Below are 21822 nucleotides of genomic sequence, written 5' to 3'. Positions count from 1 at the left end.
GGCGAGGTATGATTGCTAATATTTTTTCTCTATGGTGTAAATAACAAAATGGTAATGGTATTATTTACAAAATTAAACTTTTAATAGAAGTTGAATATTTTAATTGGAAAAAAACCTTACCTGGCGATCTATCATCCACAAGAGCATCCTGTTGTTTTCCATGTCCTCCCAAACATACAATACTCTAACACTTGTAATGTTCCACCATTCATATATTTTCCCCAAAGCAGAAAATTCATTAACAGTAGTATGATAAATATCCATTTCAACTGAAAAACACTTCAGTTAATAATTGCTATACTTGATGGTTTTTCTAATACATATTGCTTGTACTATGAAATAAAGTAAAAGTTCAATACCTGTTTGATTCTGATATAGCATATAGAACAGATGGTTTTATGAAATCAATGGAACAAATGGTTTGATGGTAAAGTATGGAAGCAAGATTCGTAATCTTAAATACGTATATATGTACAGATTACAAAACATGTTTGTTATTAATGGATGAGATAGATTTAATGTATATCATCAGTTTTTTTTTTTTAAATGACAATTTAAAAAATCCTAATCAGTTTGGATAGAATTTGAAGTGCTTATCTGATAAGCACTATGATAATTTCGAAGTTAGTGTTATCTTTTTCTAATTAATAATGATATAAACTGTAAAGATAATTTCGAAATTAATATGTTGACTAACATTGATCCTTAAAATTTGGGATATGAATGGTTTTGAGCGGGAAAATATTGACACCTGGGTAACCCTCTACAATAAATACCTATGTTTGCTTCTCTGAAATTCGATAATGACTTGATTCTTCCACCTGGGAAGAAGGTATGTTCACATATTTTTTGTTTTCTCTTTTGATTTAATTGTTACGTTGTAACTAATACTACTTTTGACATAGAAAAATGGCCATAATGTCGAACTCAAGTAGCATTGTAAATAAGCAGGAATGTGATCAAATCATCCTTCAACTTTGTATGCATGAGAAACATGAGAAAGAAAAGAAAAGGGAATGGGCATTGCTAAATTGGAATTGGGATGAGGTTATTGATATTCTAAGTTCTGAAGATGAAAAGCTGGATGATGAAGCTGTGGAAAAGTCTGACACATTAGATTCAACAAAACCAAAAACTTTGTCACCACCACTGAAGAGACCCCGTGTCAAAGTTCAAAGCCGAAACAGATGTTATAGGCTTCGTGATGAAGAAGATGGTGAATTTCCTGTTGATGTCGGGTAAGATCATTTGTACTTTGTTTTACAAACGATCATGAAAAACTGTTTTTTTTTATATATTTCAAGGATCAAGAAACTTATGAATGCCTTAAATTTTATTTTTTTGTCAGGAGTGGTTTGATTACTGTTGCAGCTGAAAACCAGCCATCTCAGGATGATGAAGATGCAGTTGTTAACACCTAAGTTTTTTTAGTAGATTTATTTGATGTTGGAATTTTTATGGTTGTCTTTTTTTTGGATTGTTTCAAATAAGTAACATGTTTTTATGGTGTTGTTTTTCCTTTGCTATTACATTATTATTTTCTGGGGTATAAATGCATGCCTTGTTTTTATGTCTTTTAAAAGGCAACCAATGTCACACAATCCATAGGTATTTATTGTAGAGGGTTACCCAGGTGTCAATATTTTCCCGCTCAAAACCATTCATATCCCAAATTTTAAGGATCAATGTTAGTCAACATATTAATTTCGAAATTATCTTTACAGTTTATATCATTATTAATTAGAAAAAGATAACACTAACTTCGAAATTATCATAGTGCTTATCAGATAAGCACTTCAAATTCTATCCAAACTGATTAGGATTTTTTAAATTGTCATTTAAAAAAAAACTGATGATATACATTAAATCTATCTCATCCATTAATAACAAACATGTTTTGTAATCTGATTAAATGTCACACATATGACATTTAATCAGAAAATCGATCATTCTTCAAATATGACATTTAATCAGAAAATCGATCTAAAAATGAGACATTTGGTGTTTATCGATTTTTCAGGGTCGACGGGTTGTATGAAAAGCGAAGGCTGAGTAATTGAAAATTAGAGGATCGATGGTTGCTACTAATTGCTTGTAACTGGTATTGGTTTCATATCGATGGATGTGGATTCGCATATGAAATCAATTGTGTTCGCATATATGAAATCAGTTCACATATGACATCAATTGAGTTCGCATTTGGTTTTGTGGGTCAAAACAGTTCGCATAAGAAGTTCACGATTTGTTTGAGGTTAATTGATTTTGATTTCGCAAGCTTGGAGTCGGAGATCTGGATTGTGTTCGCATCTATAGAATGCGAGGAGAATTTAATGGTGATATTCAGTTCGCATTTGGTGACACAAGTACGTGGTTGATGATTTTTGGTTGGTTCGCATTTGAAATCAGTGGGTTTCGCATTTGGGTTCGTATCTGGGTTTCTCAAACAACTGAAATGCGAATATGAGACAACTGATTAATTTCTCAGTTAATGCGATGAAATGCGAATGAACTCAAAGACGGATGGATGCAAGATGCGAAGAATTTGAATGAAAATGCGAAGTTTTTAATGTATAAATGCGAATGAACTCAAAGACGGAAGAAAGTTTTTAATCTTAAATGAAATCATAGTTTCCTAATAAATTAATTAACAAAATACTTAACCCGAAAACAAAATCGAAAACAAAAATATAACCACATAACGTGAACCCACCAAACCAATTACGAATGTCAAAGAAAGACACATGAGAATTAACAAAAAAAAAAAAAAAAAACTTTCATTCACAAATGGTATAATGCATAAATAAAGCTTATTTTTTTCATTTACATAGAAAATATTAAGAACAAAACACTCCCATGTTCTTGTACATGATACATACAAAACAAAGAAGAAACTATTATTCATATGGTACCTTCAAATATAAGAATGATACAATAGTCAAATATGTATATGATAAAATTTGAAACAAATCAATCCAAATTCACAAAATTTTGTCAGTTAAATTTTTTTTGTTGTCTGACAATAAATGAAACCAAAAACTTATGCATTGCAATTTTCAAAAACAAAACTTACAAATGGGTTTACCCCAAACAATAACAAAAACTTACATATTGCAACTTTAAAGAAAAAACTAAACATTCAACTACAAGAGCTCTAAAAACCCAACAAGAAGATCATATTCAGATCTTAAGAAGCTTACCCACGATTTCTTTGAGATGTTGGTTTATATCAATCCATTTCAAGTCCTGTAAACACACATAAACACAAAGTTAGACATACGCATAGATACAGGACGATGGTCAGCAGCACCGGAATTTTAGAAGGATGCATAGAGGAAACTAATATGTGGAAGCTATGAGGTAGCTTTTTGATAGAGAGACAGAAAGGGGAAGTGCAAAGAACGATAACAAAGGTGGTGGGTTTAGCAAGCAAAGATAGCCATGGAAGGAGAAAAAAGGTAGTGTCTCGCAACAACAATGATCTAGGAATTTTTATAAACAACTAATTGACTCTTGGTGATTTGCAAGATAAACATAGACTCATACAAACACACACAACCAAATTGAGAAACGATAAGGAAAGAAAGTAATACCTTGAACTAAACAAATTAACAAGCTCTCTAGTTGCTTATTTCTTTAAGAACATCAAACTAACTATGAAATTTTCAAATATAATAAGAACCTCTATTATCAATTGCAAAGAATACAATATAAAAAAACGATGATATAGTCATAAAGAGAGTAACAACTATCTGACATTTGTGTTAATTTTCTAGTTCTAATGCAATTTCATCTACCGGAAGGACTTAAATGAGAGAACTTGAAACCAACATTTCATGATCAGCTACAATGAGATCAAAATCTACAAAACTAACATCTGACCTGCAAATCCCACACCAATATCCGATATTCAAATGATGGAGTAAAAACCCCAAACCCAATCCCCAAGAAAAAACAAACAATATCTTACCTTCAAACACAGATTCAGATTAACCCATCTGCAATTTTTTGGGTTTAATTAAGAATCAGTTCTAAATGAAAACTAAAATCGGAAACTATTAAAGAAAACCTACATGGCTTCGAATGATCTGCCGAATCTTTGAGTAGTCCACATCGGTTTCAAGGTTGAAGCGGCGATGCATATATCCTTAGGTTTCCAACGAGTGATGGAGATATGAATGAGGTGATGGTAGTAATGAAGTAGTGAAGACGAATGTGTTGATATGTGTAGGGTTTTAGAGATAGGTCTTAATAAGGTGTAGAAGTGGTAGAGGTGCGTTGGGGATGGGTAACAGTAGATATTGGTGAACAGAGAAACGTAGGCGAAGGAGGGTAGAGGCGAAAAATTATTGGGTGGCGGTGATAGACGGAAAGAGGCAGAGTGCCTACATTGGTGGTCAGACTGTGCGTGGTTAACGTTAATTTTAGAGAAGTAGGTAGGTGACAGAGAAGGTGAAGCATGCGTGACTGTGGGTGGAGATTATAGAGGTGACGGAGTTGTGCGGTTGTGTGGCTGGTGAATTCCAACAGCTAGGGTTTTTCCATTGAATGAAGGAGATAATGTATAAAGAGATTGAAAAGCCGGTTATGGTTGTTGACCGATTAAACTGGCTGAAAGAAGGCCAGATCGGCTTCCTTGAGATAAATAAGGATTTTAACTTGGGGATTAAATAGCTTAGTCAAAATTCATGCATAGGTGATTGTACACTAAGTTTAAAAATTTAGACGATTTCAAATTTAATATTATTTTATTAATGGTTGTTTGTAATATTAGCTTAATCGTTTGTACGTCTTAAAAAAATAATATTATTATATTCAATCTATTTATAGAAATAGTTAGATTTCTTTTATAAGTAGTAAAGATATACGACGCATATAACAATAGTCAATCCAATACAAGTAGCAAATATTAGCAATAATCAAATACCAACGAAGCGACAAACATACCCATCAAATATGTGCAAGAATCAAACATTAATCCATTATAAATATGAATCCGTACAGTAAAGCAAAACGTATCGTGCCAAAAAAGGAAAGCGAGCTGAAAAAACTTGAATCCGAACCCTAAAAAAATGAATGCAAAGACAATAAAATCGAACTAGTCAAGACTAAGTCCGGACCGTAGGAAAAATAAATAAATAAATAAATAAAACGTCCTAGACTAAATCGATCAAAGGACGAGTTTGTTTTTTATTTTTTTTTATTTTTTTTTACATATAACCCAAAGTATGCATTCCTCTTGAACATACAGGAATGGCCTGAGGTAGTGGTTTATTATTATGTCACAATCTATACTCATCATGATCATTTTTGTCGGCGAACTCAAACTTAATTCTATATTTCACACCATACATAATGTCTGTCCTAGTTACTTATGATGTCAAACACTTATATTAATTTAAAAGGTTATATTATAATTGTTTTTTTTTTTTTGGAAAATGAACTTCCATAACGATGGTTTTCGGACCATCTTTCGCGCACCTACTAATCCCGCTGCAAACATAAGGTTTTATCTCATGCCCTGAAATTACTGTAGACGAACCTTCATGACCACAAGTAATTGTTTGTAACCGTTTGAGTGTGTTTATTCTATTCATAATTCAAATGACATATGTATATATATGTATGTGAGCATGTATGACATAAGTTGATGTATTTATATATGTATGTGTGCATGTGTGTAAAAAGTAGTTATAATAAGTACAACTTCTCATGGACAATAACAATAAGAATATAATGCAAGTTGACAAGGATACTCCTTGAAAGTTATAATTAACATATGAACTATCTCTGTTCCCATAACTTTATAGGTTTCATATTGAGATCGTTTGTGGAAAATTATATATATATATATATATATATATATATATATATATATATATATATATATATATATATATATATATATATATATATATATATATATATATATATATACTATCCGTCTATCCGCGCAAACCGACGGGCGGCGAATAATTTGATCTCTTTAGAGTTATAATCATTTTGCGTTCACTTCAAGAAATGAATATTAAATTACATCTATTTTTCAAGAGCATTATCATACCATATTAAGGGGTGTTTGGCTAAGCTTTTTTTAAAACAACTTATTAGGTTCCACGTCACTATAAGTTAAAAAAGTGTTTGGATTAAAATAACTTATTCCGGTGGGGAACCTCTAATACGTGATTTTTTCATAAATTACCTTATACTTAGTTATTAATTTATAAACTAATAAACTAATAAGCAATAAGTTTTTTTTGTCAAACACCCCCTAAATGGTTATTACTTCCATTTATACATATACAAACCATTTGTACTGTTTATCATCCACTTTTTTTTTTCTTCGTTTTCCTTAATTCCTTTATTAATTTAATGTCCTACTAAGTAAAATGCTAAAATATATAAATAATAGTTTATAAAAATAACCTTTTAGAATATCAGGTGTTGTGATTCAAAAGTCGATAAATAGGCCTTTGAGAAGGCCAAAATACTCAGGTGTCAACTTGTTCATTGTGATTTTAAACCAAGTTTGGTCATAAATTAAAATATTTCCAACGATGGTATGTAATTCAAGGATTCATATTGATTTAGGTTCTCGAAACCTTAAAATATTGAACAAAATCTATATAGAACCTTATAATAAGGACAATAATCACCGTAATCAGGAAGTCCATGTGATGAAACTTGATATTATAAGGACCAATGATGAAAAAGGTTTCATTTTTAGACTAAACAAGATGAAAAATATACAAACTACCTTAATCATGTCAAATCTTGTGTTTAACCGTTCTTTATTGCAAAAGTAAAATGCTAAAATATACAAACTAATGATAATATACTGCTCTAACTGGCCCTCTTAGTATAGTTCTTTAAACCTGCAAAGCTAACACATTAAAGAAACATAGTAAAAACCTTTTTAGGAACAAACCTGATATAATAAAACCTTCACCCAATATATTTATAAGATAAAAATACAAAAAGTTAAAAATGATGAAATCAATTACAAGTAAGGATTAAAATAAAAACATGTTAAGAAAGAGCCATCTGCAGGAGGGATATTTGAATCAACATGTATTTTCTGATGGTTTCAAATTTTGAATTATCCGAAATTCAGGGAAGAAGATAAAATTTGTTGAGAAATATAAGGATTCAAAACACAGGTTAAAATTTAATATTATTTTATTGATGACTACTTATATTATTAGCTTAATGATTTGAACGTCTTAAAAAAATAATGTTATTATATTCAATCTATTTTTAGAAATAATGAGATTTCTTTTATAAGATAGTATATATATATATATATATACACCCTAAGAACCCCTATTTCATAAGTAAATATGTGCTGTAAATATTACTAAATATGTTAAAATCCTACTTTTTATCTTTTTGGTAAGAAAAAGGCAAAATCGTAATTTTTTAGTATAATATTTTCATTCATACATTCATTCCATATTTTAACACAAAATTTATGTAAAATCACTTACGGGTTAATACACAAAATTCACAATTTAATACAATATATTTTACACTAGTTCACATTTTCAAAGAAGTCAAACTCAAACTCAATCATCACCACCAACACCACATGCCGCCACCAACCACCTGTGTCAGCATCGGAACCATCATTTCTTGTAAATTATATTTATACATAAAGTCATGCAATGAGAGGTTAAATATTACATTCATAATTTAATAAACCTAATAATTCACTCATTTTGAATTTAATACAAAACAAGTATAAAAACTAATGCATCCTTATGTACTTATATATATATATATATATATATATATATATATATATATATATATATATATATATATATATATATACACACACATAAGAACATTAATACAAAAATTCATACATAAATCATTTATATTTTAACACAAAATTTATAAAAAGTTCGTAGAAAATGGTGTCAAATCACAACTTAATATAGTTTGTTACCGTTTAATACATAAAATTCATAGCTTAATATAATAAATTAACAATTTAATACTTTGAAATGTCATATTTTTTAACCTAAAACTTACATTTATACTTTCAGATCTGGAAGTTACTGCTTTGCTCAAAATTTAATTTACACAACATCCATAATTTAAATTTTATTTAATTTATTTAAAATTAGAAAAAAAAATCATATATGTGTATAATGATTATTTCTTCTTATATTTTAGAAGCAAACATAAAATTGATAAAAACATTCATAGCTTAATACAATTCATTTACAATTTAATACAATTAACTCACAGTTTAATATATAAAATTCACAATTTAATACACAAAATAAATTTTTTAACATACATACTCTCAACTTAAAACTTACATTTATACGTTCATATTTGGAGACATTTTTGTGTATTAAATGGTGAATTTATTATCTTAATTTATGAATAAAATTTACCGCTTAATACATAAAATTCACAATTTAATACAATACTTTCATAGCTTATTTACAAGTATAATATCATATTACTGTATATTAAACAACTAATTCAGAATTTAATACATGCATAAATTATCTCATATTTAATAATGAAGCATCAATAGAAAAACATATACATGAATAATGAAAGATGATAACTTATCTAAAATCAGAGAAAAACATGAGTGAGAAATAGAACATATCCTTACGCTACCACCACCACCAGCAACAACACCACCAACTACCCTATGTAGCAATCAATCATCGCCACCAACAACCATCAGTTCCAATATCGCTAACATCCTTCCTTCAAAAATCAACTATGGTTAAAAAATATATCAGAATTCATAGTTTAATTCAGCATTTAAGACACTAGGTCATAGACCAGATCAATATTTTAGACACTAATTCACACTTTAGTGCATCAAAAAATACATATTCATAGCTTTATAACTTACATATTCACAAATTAATACATAAAAACACATTCACCGCTTAACAACTTATTGGATTTCGTTGAGGCATTTCATTAAACACTTTTTCTACACCATATACATAAATCCAAAATCACCATAAAACATTAGATCTTACCATATATATAAGATGACATTAAAAACAGTTTATACACTCATTCATAGCTAAATTTACCATTCTTACTATTTAAATTCTAAAAAAAAACTTCTCCACTAGCATTTATAGTTGAATTCACAACTTAATAATTTACCTAATTTCATTAAGTCGTTTCATCAAGCACCTTGTGAGCATTACTTTTTTGCAAAATTTTATTAGTTTACCATCATCGAAGACTAGATCTAATGCGGTGGCGTAACTGCTGCTGACCACCATGAAATAGACCACACACAAAAACACCAGATCTAACGTAAAAATGCACAAACATATTAGATCTGATAACGATCTGGTTGTGTTTGAATATAGATCAGAGGACAACAGATGGATGTGAGTTGGATAGAAATAGATCTAGTATAGATGCAACTGAGATTTTCATCGGTGAGGAACTACAATAGAAAAAAACAAGTTCAAAGAGTAGATTGATGGCTGCGGTTTGTGAGTTTTGATGCTCCGACAGCGGCATCAGTGATATGATAACAAATCTGATGTGTATCTAATGACGAAATGCTAAAATAGTAGCAAAACCTTTGTGAAATAACACCAAAATACTCAGAACTATAACAGATCTGACCAGATCCACAACAAATCTGACCAGATCTAATGTGAAAGAAGATAGTGACAGTCATCAGTGGTGTTACAGTCGATGGTGGTGGTGGCCCCTTATTTTTCAGATCTGGAATCACTACAATAAAGGGAGGTGGAGATAGTAGGGTAGTGGCGAAGGAGGAGGGAGATGGATGTTGGGTTGTCCTCAACAACGGTGGTGGCGGCAATTGCGACGGTGTCTCCGGCGGCGACAGTAGGTAGTGTTAGGTGTGTATTCTTGAATGTTGGTAGAAATGTTTGAGAGAGTATGAATGTTTAAGAGTTTTTGACTTTGAGAGATAAAATGAGTTTAAATCTATTTTTAAGTTTTGTTGTTTAAATGAAAAAACTATCCTTAATAAAAAAAGGTTTTTAAGTGGTTCTTAACATTTAGGGGTTCTTATTTGATCTTGTACCTACACACACACACACACATATATATATATATATATATATATATATATATATATATATATATATATATATATATATATATATAACGCCCGTAGATTCGGGCTAGTCAATTTAGATACAATGAGCGTCAAAAATCACTTTTTGATAGAAGATTATTTATAATTAATAATCTCAACCAATTTATAATATATGTCACAAGGGTTCTGTACATATAAAGAACGTCGAAATCCGAGTTATAATGAAGAAGTTATTGTTGGATTAGTGTCTAAGTCCATAACTATTTTGGTATGTATTTGACCCGATGGTGCATGGTCCTTTTGGGTTGCCTTCACCAAAGCAACTTGATAGGATGAATTATGGAGAGAAAGGATTAAATATGATTTATTAATATATTATGGGAATAATATATTAAAGGAGAAATCATATTGTTTAATTGATATTAGTCAATAATTAATTGGTAATTAGTTTTGTGACTAAAAGAGATTAATTAAATTTAAGGGACTAGAATTGTAATTATAAGATAATTATAATTTGGGCCATGGATTGCCTTATATTAAGGGGTGGACGGATTCTATGGGGAAAGCCCATATGAAATCGTCCAAGGCTTAATTAAAAGGCTTCATGGGTTGCTTAGGGCTTAAGCATCCAAATTAGGGTTTCCTTGTGAGATAACCATAATAGCCCAACTATATAAAGACCCCTTAAGGCTCAAAAACGTGGCCAATGTTCTTATGAGGGTTCCATACATTTTTGGGCAGATTCCAACCTTTCTCCTCTTCATTCTCTTGCTTATGGTGTTTGTGAACCATTAGAGGAGTGACACTTGTGACTCTAAGCATTCCAAAGTCAATTCAAGGAGGAATTGGGATTGTTATTGCTACATAACAATCAAGGTATGATCTTAAACCTAATTACATATTAATATGATTAATTGAATGCTAGAATTAGGGTTTGTAGTCTTGGATTCAAAGCATGTACAATAGAGAAACCTAGATCCAAGCTTTAGGGTTTGTATGAGCACATAGGATGTCTTATGACCAAAAACCCATCAGTAGTATCAGAGCCTAGCTTGGTTTCAATTGTATTGATGCATTGTATATCTGAAAAATTCGATTTTTGGTGTTCTGGAGGCTGGACTCGCCGAGTCCAGGGTGACTCGACGAGTCCAGGCTTGAGTCGACGAGTCAACTCGTCAGATAATGCTTATCTCGGGATTTCTTGCTGTTTTTACATATGGATAGTTACAATATCATGTTAGATCAATATTAATCCGATTATATGATATATTTGACTATATTTTTGATCTAAATGAAGATATTTATCAATTAATAAGATAATTGTTTCCTTATAAAATAATTGATTAATTATTTTGAGTAAATTGAGAAATTGTTTTGCAAGAAATCATTAAATAAATCAAATATGGATAATTATGTGATTAAATGTTAATTTAAAATTATTTGTTATTTGATCCTTGTTGTTATGAAAAGTTTCATATTTTTCCCCTTTAGGTTTTATAGTTTAAATTTGAACCCAAAAGTTTTGAAGTTTTGAAATTTAAATAGTTAAAACCCTAATGTTTTGAAAAAGGTTTCAAAACTTGCCCTCAAGTTTTGGAATTTAAATTTTGATTAAAAAGTTTAATTTTGATGTATATTTAAATTCTAACCCTAATGTTTTGAAATGTTTCAAAACTTGCCCTCAAGTTTTGGAATTTAAAAGTTGATTAAAAGTTTAATTAGGAATGTTAAATTCTAAAACCCTAGTAATGTTTTGGAAAGTTCAATTTACACCCTTATGGTTTTATTAACTAATTAAGGTGTATAATTAAAAGAAGTTTAATAAATCCATAAAAGTTTAGGTTTGCAATTTAATTGAATTAAAAGTATAATTGTTAAATTTGACCACCTAGTATTTTAAAAGTGTAAAATACACCCTATACTATATATATAACATTAAAAGTCTAACATTATATATATGTATGAGTAAAAGTCAGTCTTACCGTTAGTAGGCCTCATTCACGAAGCTGGTCTATAAGGGGTGTTTAAGGAAATTGCCTATAAAATGGCGATTGAATGGGTATCCACTCTTACCCACTGCACTCTTGACTAGTGGAGGGTCGTTAGCCGAACGGGTAGGATATGATGAAACCTTCCATTATAAGTATAATGAAATACAAAGTAGCTAAATGTTTTTCTAATTCCCAATCTTAGTTACTTAGGCAAAAGTGAATTGATGCAATTCCATGAAATTACACTTTGTGCCCTTGCGAAGATGTTAGTGGAGCGTGTGTGGTTTACCGGCACACTAAATGGTTCTAAGCAAAGGTAGCAAAGGGTGACTCAATGTTTGTCATAGTTCGGTGGAGCGTGAGTGGTTTACCGGCACATCGAATAGGTGACTGTAACATGTGAGGGCACCATGTAAGTTTGCATGGTTATTCACACCCGCTTTGTGATCCTCGGCATCCCAGTCACAAACAAGAGGGGCATATCGAGATTTAAACATGCCATTGAAAGTTCAATGAATCTCAAAGGATCTAGTAGTTTTCATAGATTTAAAACTTAAATTTCTTTTTCTTTTTTTCGTGGTGGAAATTAGTGAATCGTCATTCACTTACCTTCAAATGTTCTGCAATTTGGGTTACGGCATCCCTCTCCCGAGTTGTAGAATATTGTGTTGGGTCCTAGCCTTAGTCTCTCATTTGGGTGATTTACTAAGGACTCAATCAATCAACTAACTTGAATTCGTTTTCTCCCGTTTTGTAGATGTCAAAGTTCGACAACTATGGTCTTCCCAAATCCCGTGGAACAAGCATTCCACATGACGATGATATTCCACGATTCGATCAAGGAACAAGAAATCATGCTTCACTTCCTCCTCCTCCTCCTATTGTTCTCCCTAACCCACAAGATCGTAAAATTGAAAGGTTCAATATCACTCAAGCCCTTTTGGCAAGTAAACATAATGAAGGAAAGTCGGTGTGTGTACACGTCCTATGGATGAAGTCACACATTGATAGACTAAGAATGATGGGATCCGTTGTCGGTGAAGAGATGGCTGTTGATTGGGTTCTTCAGTCACTTCCTAACTCGTATAGTGAGTTCGTAAGAGAGTACTATATGATGAACCACGACGTGACCCTTATTGATCTCACCTATATGCTTATTGCTGCTGAATCAACAATGGTTTGGCGTAATAGAAAAGCAAAGTTGATTGGTGAATCTGCCTTTAAGACCTCTATGGATATAGACAATGGCAATGAAAGACATTCAATGATCAAAAGGTTTGATCATAAGAGAAAGGCGATGTTTGAAGTAGTTCCATGTGTTGTTCCTAAAGAGTCAATTTGCTTTTATTGCCAAGAGAAGGGGAATTGGAGACGAAGTTGCCCTATTTACCTAAGAGATCTAAGAGATGGAAGAGTCAAAAGTATGACTATGCTTCAGGTAAAATCTACTATCTAACTCCGTTAAGTTCCTATTCATTGATTCTTAATACATGATGTGATAAGATTGCATTTGAATGTTTTGCAGGATCGGTGAAAAGAAAGGAAGCTTGATAAGAGAGCAAGATGAATCTAATCACAAGAGATGGATCTCGATCGCATGGACTTGAATATTGGATTTTGAGCTTAGATAGTTATGATAGAGTTGTTAGAAATTTTCCTTTTACATAGTTTTCAATAGATTTTGCATTGTAAGGACAAATGTTTTTCCGCTGCTTTAATAAATAAAATAAATTTTGACTTATTTATTTATTTGTTTACTTCCTTGCAATAAAATCATTATGAAAATTGATGTTTGCATATTTCTACAACGAATGGATATGATTCTTAGTTAAGTTATTTATGGGAATGTCGAGAATTTACCAAATAGAGAGAGTTTCTCATCGCCCAAAGTTTCAATTGGACTGAAATTTGGAATCACGCAACTTGGTTGCATGATGAATGAGAAATTTCATATTTGGAAATTAGACAAATTCGTTGACAAAGTGTCAAATGAAGGACTAGGAGATCGAGTACACAAAGTTGTGTGTTGATCAAGTTCACCATAAGAGTAACAAAGATATTCGTCATGATTTACTAAAGGCTTAGTAAATATGATTACACTTACAAGATTAAGTGTAATTCTGAATTGATTAAAGGGTTTAGATCAATAGTAGAACGAATAAGAAGAATCAAGTAGGCAGAAAGATAAAAGTTTCTCCATTCTAAGAAGAAGGGAGAGTAGATTTTATGCTTTATAATGGGTCTTAATGATTAAGAACCATATCTCAATTGATCCTCTAAGTAAGTCTTAGTACAATTGTATGTCTATGTAGAGGAATCAAGAATTGAAGAAATGGTTAAATCAAGAAGTCAATCATACTTCGTTTCAAAACAAGTCTTAAAGTTAAGATTGTGACAATGAGTGAAAAGTGTTAAAGGTTTATAACATTCATCAAATGTGGAAAGTTGTGATGTCTTGGATAAGACAAAGACCAACTAGGACCAATTTATGAAGTGTTTTGATACAAGCTACACTAACTCTTGAAAATTTGTTTTTCAAGAAATGTTTATTGACAAGAGAATCGTATATGTCAAGGAGTCAGTGGGAGTCTTTATAGTCTTGAAAAGTTTCAAGAACAAATCAAATAAACCTTATCGATCATCACTAGTACACGAGTTGAGGTTTACAACCTATCGTGTTTCTGTGCTATTTCAATTGAGTTAATTATGCATGTGAGCTCTATGAGTTCTCATTTTAAACACATAAATGGCAAAGCACGTTAATCGATGAAAGTTACATTGATAGGAAAGGGTGAGCTGCTTAACTACTTGGAAGACATGGTGGGCAGCTGTGCTACCATAAAGGCAAGAAATCAAGATTAAGAAAGTTCGGTCCATATGAGTTTGAATTTGTCGTAAACTTTGGTTTCAAAAAATTCACATGGATAGAAACACATACACCATTTAAAATCTAAGTGTCATAAGATTTCCTCCTTCATGAAAATGATTGTGAGGAAATGCTTTCACTAAGAAAGATTTTAAGAAGATAGTGATTGTAAAATTGCATTCTCAAATTCAATTATGGTTACGGTATCCCTTTCCATAATTTGAATTGTGAGGTTTGGCACTTAGTCTTAAGTGTTTAGACACATATGAACTATCGAAGGCAAAGGTGTATAAGTTCAAGAAGCCTTGATAAAAGATTATCAAAGAACTAAGTATTAGAAACATGGACTTAAGAAATTCAATAGGTATTGTTTTTCTAAAAGTTAAGATGTTTATGAATACATGTCAAAGCTAGTGGGAGCATAAGTGTTATGTTTTACAATAATCATCATGATAGTGGGAGCATAAATGTTATGATTGTATGATTATTAAGGCACGTATTGCAAAGTTGGCAATATTAATTATAGAAAACAAGAGTTAAACCTTGCAAAGTAGTAAGGGTTATAAAGTTGTTTTGCTATAATTAAGGGAGAGAATATTATGCTTCCTTTCAAATCTAAAGGATTAGGTTGTGGAATGTTAATAAATCTAGTCAAAGGTACATTGTGTGTTCTTAAAATTTCGATTATGATTACGGCATTCCTCTTCACAATTCGAATTTTGAGAACATAGCAAATAAAACATTATGCGTCGTGTCCCATACACTTCGGGTATAGGATCGATTGCAAATGCTTTAATGTTTGACCATTCTAAAATTTTCCAAATGTCTAGCGCATTTAGAGGGAAAAAGGGATTAGAATTGGTTTTGACTAAAATAATTAAACAACTATCAAAGGCCAATCCAAAGTTCGACGAGGATTGGTTGCTTGTAAGTAGTTGGAAGTATAGTATTGCAAAATATGGAAATGTTTCCATATTGGATGGACCATATCGACATCATTACAAATAGAAAAGATTCTATTAAAAATGAGTTGTCATGAGGAAAATATGGAAGCGTGTTCATATTAGGAAGTAAATATTGAAAATCTATGTCTAGATTAGAAACTTTTATGCAAAAGGATGTTCAAAGGAATGTACTTTGAGAGAGAGACATCATATCTAAGGAATTGTCTTGTAACAATCTCCGATAGAGGACTTTGTAATATCATTGGCAATAGTCTTTGTGACTTTGGTGCAGTGACATTACGAAAGGATCGTTGCATAAAGTGTTAGAATCTAGCATATTCTATAAGTAGCAAGAATTTGATATTCTTACACTTATGAAAAATGATTTGGAGTTGTAAAATGAGAATGATTGGAAATGTGTTCAATTTGTCTATTTCACAAAAGTAAGAACCATAGGTAAACATTGTGTGCATGCTAGGAGCATGGGACAAGTGTTGGAATTCAAGTAAGAAGTTGATTACCCGAAACGACAAATAATGAGTAATCAATATGGTGATAAATAAAAGGCGTTTTATTTATACTCAAAGGTTTGAGACCATATGGGATTAGTATTATTCTTGTTTTTCACATTTGCATGTTTTGACTTCCAGAATAATTGAGTTTATTAAGAATAATCGAATTATTCGAACGGGCCACAGTCATTCATATGTTGGAAGTAGATATGAATGAAGACTGTAATGAATTGGTGTGTGGATTGTCTAAAGAGCATTAGACATAAGCAAATGTTTGCTTATGAATATGATTTGAGCATTGGATTAAACCCATGCTCACTTGGATCACTCCATGAATTGTATTACGAGTGATTGGTGAGATGATAACATCTTATATTCTTGAAACTAAGATGTGTGAGTTGTATCTTGCTAATCGGTTGCACATTGATAATATGTAAACACACTAGTAACTTGGTGTTATAAAACATATTGTTGTGTGTGATTTGGTTAGTGAGTGCAAGCAAGCATTGTATCAAAGTTTATCCGTTCCTTTTATCCAAGGTAGGATTAAAGCGATATCTTTTGGGCCCCTCGATGGTTTAGTGATGACAAACGTAAATGCTCGGCCGGGCTAGGGCTAATTTGATTTGTTCAATTAGTCTATCGTCATAAATCAGAAATCGAGAAGTAGTACAAAGAGAATGATTTGAAATCATATCTCATACGATATCTAGAATGGAGGAATATATGATCCCTTATCTAAGGACATGCGTATCTGATAGGATCAGAGTTGACAACGGCTTTGGAAAGCTACGATTGCAGATCAGGATCTGAAGTCATACGCATAATAGTTATTAGACTTATCCAAGTGGGAGACTGTTGGATTAGTGTCTAAGTCCATAACTATTTTGGTATGTACTTGACCCGATGGTGCATGGTCCTTTTGGGTTGCCTTCACCAAAGCAACTTGATAGGATGAATTATGGAGAGAAAGGATTAAATATGATTTATTAATATATTATGGGAATAATATATTAAAGGAGAAATCATATTGTTTAATTAATATTAGTCAATAATTAATTGGTAATTAGTTTTGTGACTAAAAGAGATTAATTAAATTTAAGGGACTAGAATTGTAATTATAAGATAATTATAATTTGGGCCATGGATTGCCTTATATTAAGGGGTGGACGAATTCTATGGGGAAAGCCCATATGAAATCGTCCAAGGCTTAATTAAAAGGCTTCATGGGTTGCTTAGGGCTTAAGCATCCAAATTAGGGTTTCCTTGTGAGATAACCATAATAGCCCAACTATATAAAGACCCCTTAAGGCTCAAAAACGTGGCCAATGTTCTTATGAGGGTTCCATACATTTTTGGGCAGATTCCAACCTTTCTCCTCTTCATTCTCTTGCTTATGGTGTTTGTGAACCATTAGAGGAGTGACACTTGTGACTCTAAGCATTCCAAAGTCAATTCAAGGAGGAATTGGGATTGTTATTGCTACATAACAATCAAGGTATGATCTTAAACCTAATTACATATTAATATGATTAATTGAATGCTAGAATTAGGGTTTGTAGTCTTGGATTCAAAGCATGTACAATAGAGAAACCTAGATCCAAGCTTTAGGGTTTGTATGAGCACATATGATGTCTTATGACCAAAAACCCATCAGTTATGACATGTCGAAGTTTTACGGCTAAACCGGCACGACACTGCGTAACGTAAAAAGTGAATTTTTGATAAACTACTTTTTAGCCTTAGAGATCTAAATGAAAGTTGTAGTATACGTTAAACTGAAAGTGTGCATAAAAAGAACGTCGAAATCTGACTTCTTATGAGGAAATTATGAATTTTCTAAGATTTGGCGTAGTACTGTGCAGCCCGAAATTCGAATTTTAGATCGGTTGATTTTTAGCCAAAATAATCTATGAAAGTTGTAGTACTCGTAAATACCAATGCGTGGATATAAAGAATGTCGATAATAGAGCTCGTATGTTAAAGATATAGACGAAAGTTAGTCCATACTCTTCGAGCACAGCGAATTCGATACAATTTCGTAAATCTAAGATAGAATGAGAATTAGCCAACAGGTTCTAAATGAAAGTTGTGGTACTCATAAATACCAACGTGTGGATATAAAGAACATACGTACGTAGAAGATACAGACAAAAATTAGCACCTACTCTATGATCAAACCCCTATAAATAAAGGATAAATTCTTCATATTTTCTTTACACCTTAAGCATTTCTTTCTCTCTCTCTAGACTCCCAAAACCCCTCTAAATTACTAGTAACCTCAAGGTGCTTGAGGAAACCCCCGGAGCGCCCGAAGGCTCCAATAAAAAGAGCTTTTCGACCTAGAATCTTTGCTCCAGCGGATCCTGGTTTTTAGCAAAACTCGCTGTAAATGAAATACGCCTACCCTACTTTAAATATAGAATATATTTTAATATAATATCGTTATTATGAACCTATAAATAATATTTATCAGTGATTTAAATTCGTTATACTCATTAAACCACTTACGGGAGAGGTGTCTAAAATAGCCACGTTGGGTTTGATTGTTGGATTTCAGAAAAACCATATGCCGAAATGGTCATGCCTGACCGATCGTTACTTGATAGATCATGAAGTAGACAATGAGTTAATGATGAATCTAGACTAATAATTAGTCACAATAAATATTAGACTAAAATCTAGTGGTAATAATATTAGGTTTCGTCGAAGGAAATAATTTTTAAGAAGCGAAGCGATGTCTGAGTTCGGAATCACCACCTTAACAAGTGAGTGGATAGTATCTTTCATGAACATGATTTTAATACAAGTATTGATTGAAGTATCAAATGTATGTTTATGTGTGAAATATTTGATTTTGCATGAAATACGTCTTAAAAAGCATACCTGATAATATATGATGATTTAGGATAAAGAATAAACCTAAATTAATTATGAGAAATATTGGATAGTATCTTCTTATGAGTACAAGTGAGATATACACGGAAAATAGAACTTTAAATTATGTCATTGATCTAGGAGGATGGATTAGACATAGTCATTCGTCCCTATTCCGAGAGTATAGATTGCGCACGGGCATTTGTCATTAATCTGGGAGCATGGATTAAGACATAGTCGGTTGTCCTTAGTCTGAGAGTATGGGTAGGAAATAATTGTTTGTTATTAATCCGAGAGTATGGACTTAATAGACAATTGTCCCTAGTCCGAGAGTATGGAATATGCACGGTTATTGATCCGAGAGCATTGATTAGATCCGGGAGTATGGATTAAGTAAAAAAGATAAATTTTAAGGTACGAGAGTATGGATAGTGTCGTTGTGAGGATCTGTGACATCCCCAAAATCTCGGCCAGAAAAGACCGATTTTCATTTATGCTTTTAAAATAATTTCAGAGTAAATCCTTTTGATTTGAAAGAGTTGCGGAATTTGTTCCCAAAAACAAAACATGATAAAACAATGTTTACCAAAGCATTTCATAAAACAAATGTATTTTCATTATATAATCAAAACTCGGGGTGTCATGTTCCGATACATACCAATAAGCATAAACGATAACATTACAAGTCATTCAACAAATATATACATATACAGACTTGTAAACAAAACAACTTGATGGTTCGTCCATCTTATGCTCTCGCGCCACTTCCTGTAATACAAATAAAACTGAGTGGGTCAGGCTTGGGAGCCTGGTGAGCATATAAGGTTTTCAACCCACAATAAATAATTAAATTAATTTTCATCAACCAACAATAACCCAATTACCCATTCATGTTATTCTCACTTTATGTCCTTAAAATAACTAATACAAGGGACCTAGTCTAAGAATATTTCATCAGGGAGACAACACATGCTTCGGGGTTCCTCGGCAATATAAGTCAAATAAGGCAACCATGAGGGGGATGGAATACAGCGAATGAACACCCAAGTTCATTAACACCTACAGGTTATGAGCCCGCTAGCGTTCCACTGGACTGTCTAGAAAAGTTCGTGGTTGTCATCTAAATTCCGCTAGATGACTAGATCAAAACAACATCGAGGCCTCTCATCTGTTTATTACACACCAACTATCTACCCATGTTCTACCCAACATATTAGTAGATAAAACATACATTTTTATACATATTTTCAAAACCTGTATAACATGCTCAATCAATACATTTTCCACATAACAGATGAGGCATACCCACATAACACGTATTTCATAGAGAAATAAACAGATCTATAAGTTAGAAGAAAGTGAATATACATTCACACACATAACAACAAAATATACACATAACACGTATTTCGTATGAAATACTTCATAATTATGCGTTAGAAGAAAGTAACCACACACTCACTTGATCAGAAGATGATCGATCAGCACTACGGCTCGTAGAAGTAGTAACCCTCAGCAGATCTGGAAGATCTCTACAAAAATCGAACTTCTCGCGGGCAGAGCTTCGTCTCGGGAACCGCACTTCTCGGGATCTCGGGACTTGCTTCGGGGCTCGAGAAAAATACCGGGGCTTTGGGGTATTTCTAGCACGCAAATCGATGCAAAATGGGAGAGAGAGGAGCGAAAAATAGCAAAGGAGTCGGCTGCCCTCGCATCCTATTTATAGGAGGCTGAGGCCTCGCAGTACGCGGGGCGTACTGCTCCGAAACGTCACTGCTTACGTATCCGAAGTCCTCGAGTGCGAGTGTCGACATACCTCGGGTACGTGGGGCGTACTTCGGATGAGTCCGGTGACTCCTCTTCGGATAATGCCGAATTTAATAATTAAATTTAATTATTAATTATTTAATAAACTTCGAAAATTTATATCTTCTTCATACAACTCCGTTTTCGACGTTCTTTATATCCACGCGAACGTGAGACTACGCTCTACAACTTTCGTTTAGACTCCGTCGGCTAATTTTGACTTTATTTTTATTATTTATTTTTAATAGGCCGGGACAGAAAATTTCGTTATAAATTCATAACTTCTTCGTTTGACGTCCGTTCTCGCCTAACTTTTTATCACTTCGATACTAACAACGAGATCTTAGATTCTCGTTTAGATCACTAAGGCTAAATATCGCTCTAAGGTAAATTTCACTTTTTACGTCATTCAGCGTTGTCGGTTCTGTAGCGAAACTTCGACTAGTCATAACTTCTTCGTTATAACTCGGATTTTGGCATTCTTTATATCTTTGGAAACCTTGTTTCAACTACTACAACATTATCCAAAGATATCAAGTTTATTTTACACTTAAATTTTGACGCTTATTTTTATTCTTAATTAATCAAACCACATAACTAAGCAATTAAGCACAAAACACATAATACTCAAATAATACACTCTTATTATTTCAAAACGGGTTACAAAGGTTAACCTAGACTACTTCATTGCTAAAAATGGCAAGCCCGGAAACACAGGCGTTACAATTCTCTCCACCTTAGAATGATTCTGTCC

The 21822-nt window shown here is 32.3% G+C and overlaps 2 protein-coding genes and 1 long non-coding RNA gene across 3 annotated transcripts in view; 2 read left to right on the top strand and 1 right to left on the bottom strand.

The window, feature by feature from the left end:
• Nucleotides 1-566: 566 nt before the first annotated feature.
• On the top strand, nt 567-1677 carry LOC145044320 (uncharacterized). Its single transcript, XM_078993188.1, has 3 exons — nt 567-832; nt 952-1238; nt 1349-1677. Exons 1-3 carry the CDS (start codon nt 779-781, stop codon nt 1419-1421), a joined length of 414 nt encoding a protein of 137 aa, XP_078849314.1. The 5' UTR covers nt 567-778; the 3' UTR covers nt 1422-1677.
• A 1347-nt stretch (nt 1678-3024) lies between these two features.
• On the bottom strand, nt 3025-4434 carry LOC145044319 (uncharacterized). The gene is made up of 2 exons (XR_013681281.1): nt 3880-4434; nt 3025-3243 (listed from the first exon to the last, which is right to left on the bottom strand). It is a non-coding gene; the product is annotated as an uncharacterized LOC145044319 (long non-coding RNA).
• A 5355-nt stretch (nt 4435-9789) lies between these two features.
• Nucleotides 9790-21822, top strand: part of LOC145039251 (cyprosin-like) — a 35313-nt gene continuing 23280 nt past the window's right edge. Inside the window, exon 1 of the mRNA XM_078987329.1 lies at nt 9790-9859. Within this exon, the coding sequence (XP_078843455.1) occupies nt 9790-9859 (70 nt within the window). The remainder of the gene's footprint in view (nt 9860-21822) is intronic.

Source organism: Lactuca saligna, chromosome 4 (assembly GCF_052625555.1).
Source record: "Lactuca saligna cultivar CGN05327 chromosome 4, ASM5262555v1, whole genome shotgun sequence".
Classification (NCBI taxonomy): domain Eukaryota; kingdom Viridiplantae; phylum Streptophyta; class Magnoliopsida; order Asterales; family Asteraceae; genus Lactuca; species Lactuca saligna.
Note: the sequence above shows the minus strand (reverse complement) of the source record. Positions and strands in the feature narration are given on the sequence as shown.

What these genes read in the sequence shown, in the direction of transcription:
- LOC145044320 (XM_078993188.1), top strand. Translation starts at nt 779, where the DNA reads ATGTTTGCTTCTCTGAAATTCGATAATGACTTGATTCTTCCACCTGGG. An exon ending in TTCTTCCACCTGGGAAGAAG is followed by an intron (nt 833 to 951) that starts GTATGTTCACAT and finishes GTAAATAAGCAG; the next exon opens with GAATGTGATCAAATCATCCT. An exon ending in GAATTTCCTGTTGATGTCGG is followed by an intron (nt 1,239 to 1,348) that starts GTAAGATCATTT and finishes TTTTTTTGTCAG; the next exon opens with GAGTGGTTTGATTACTGTTG.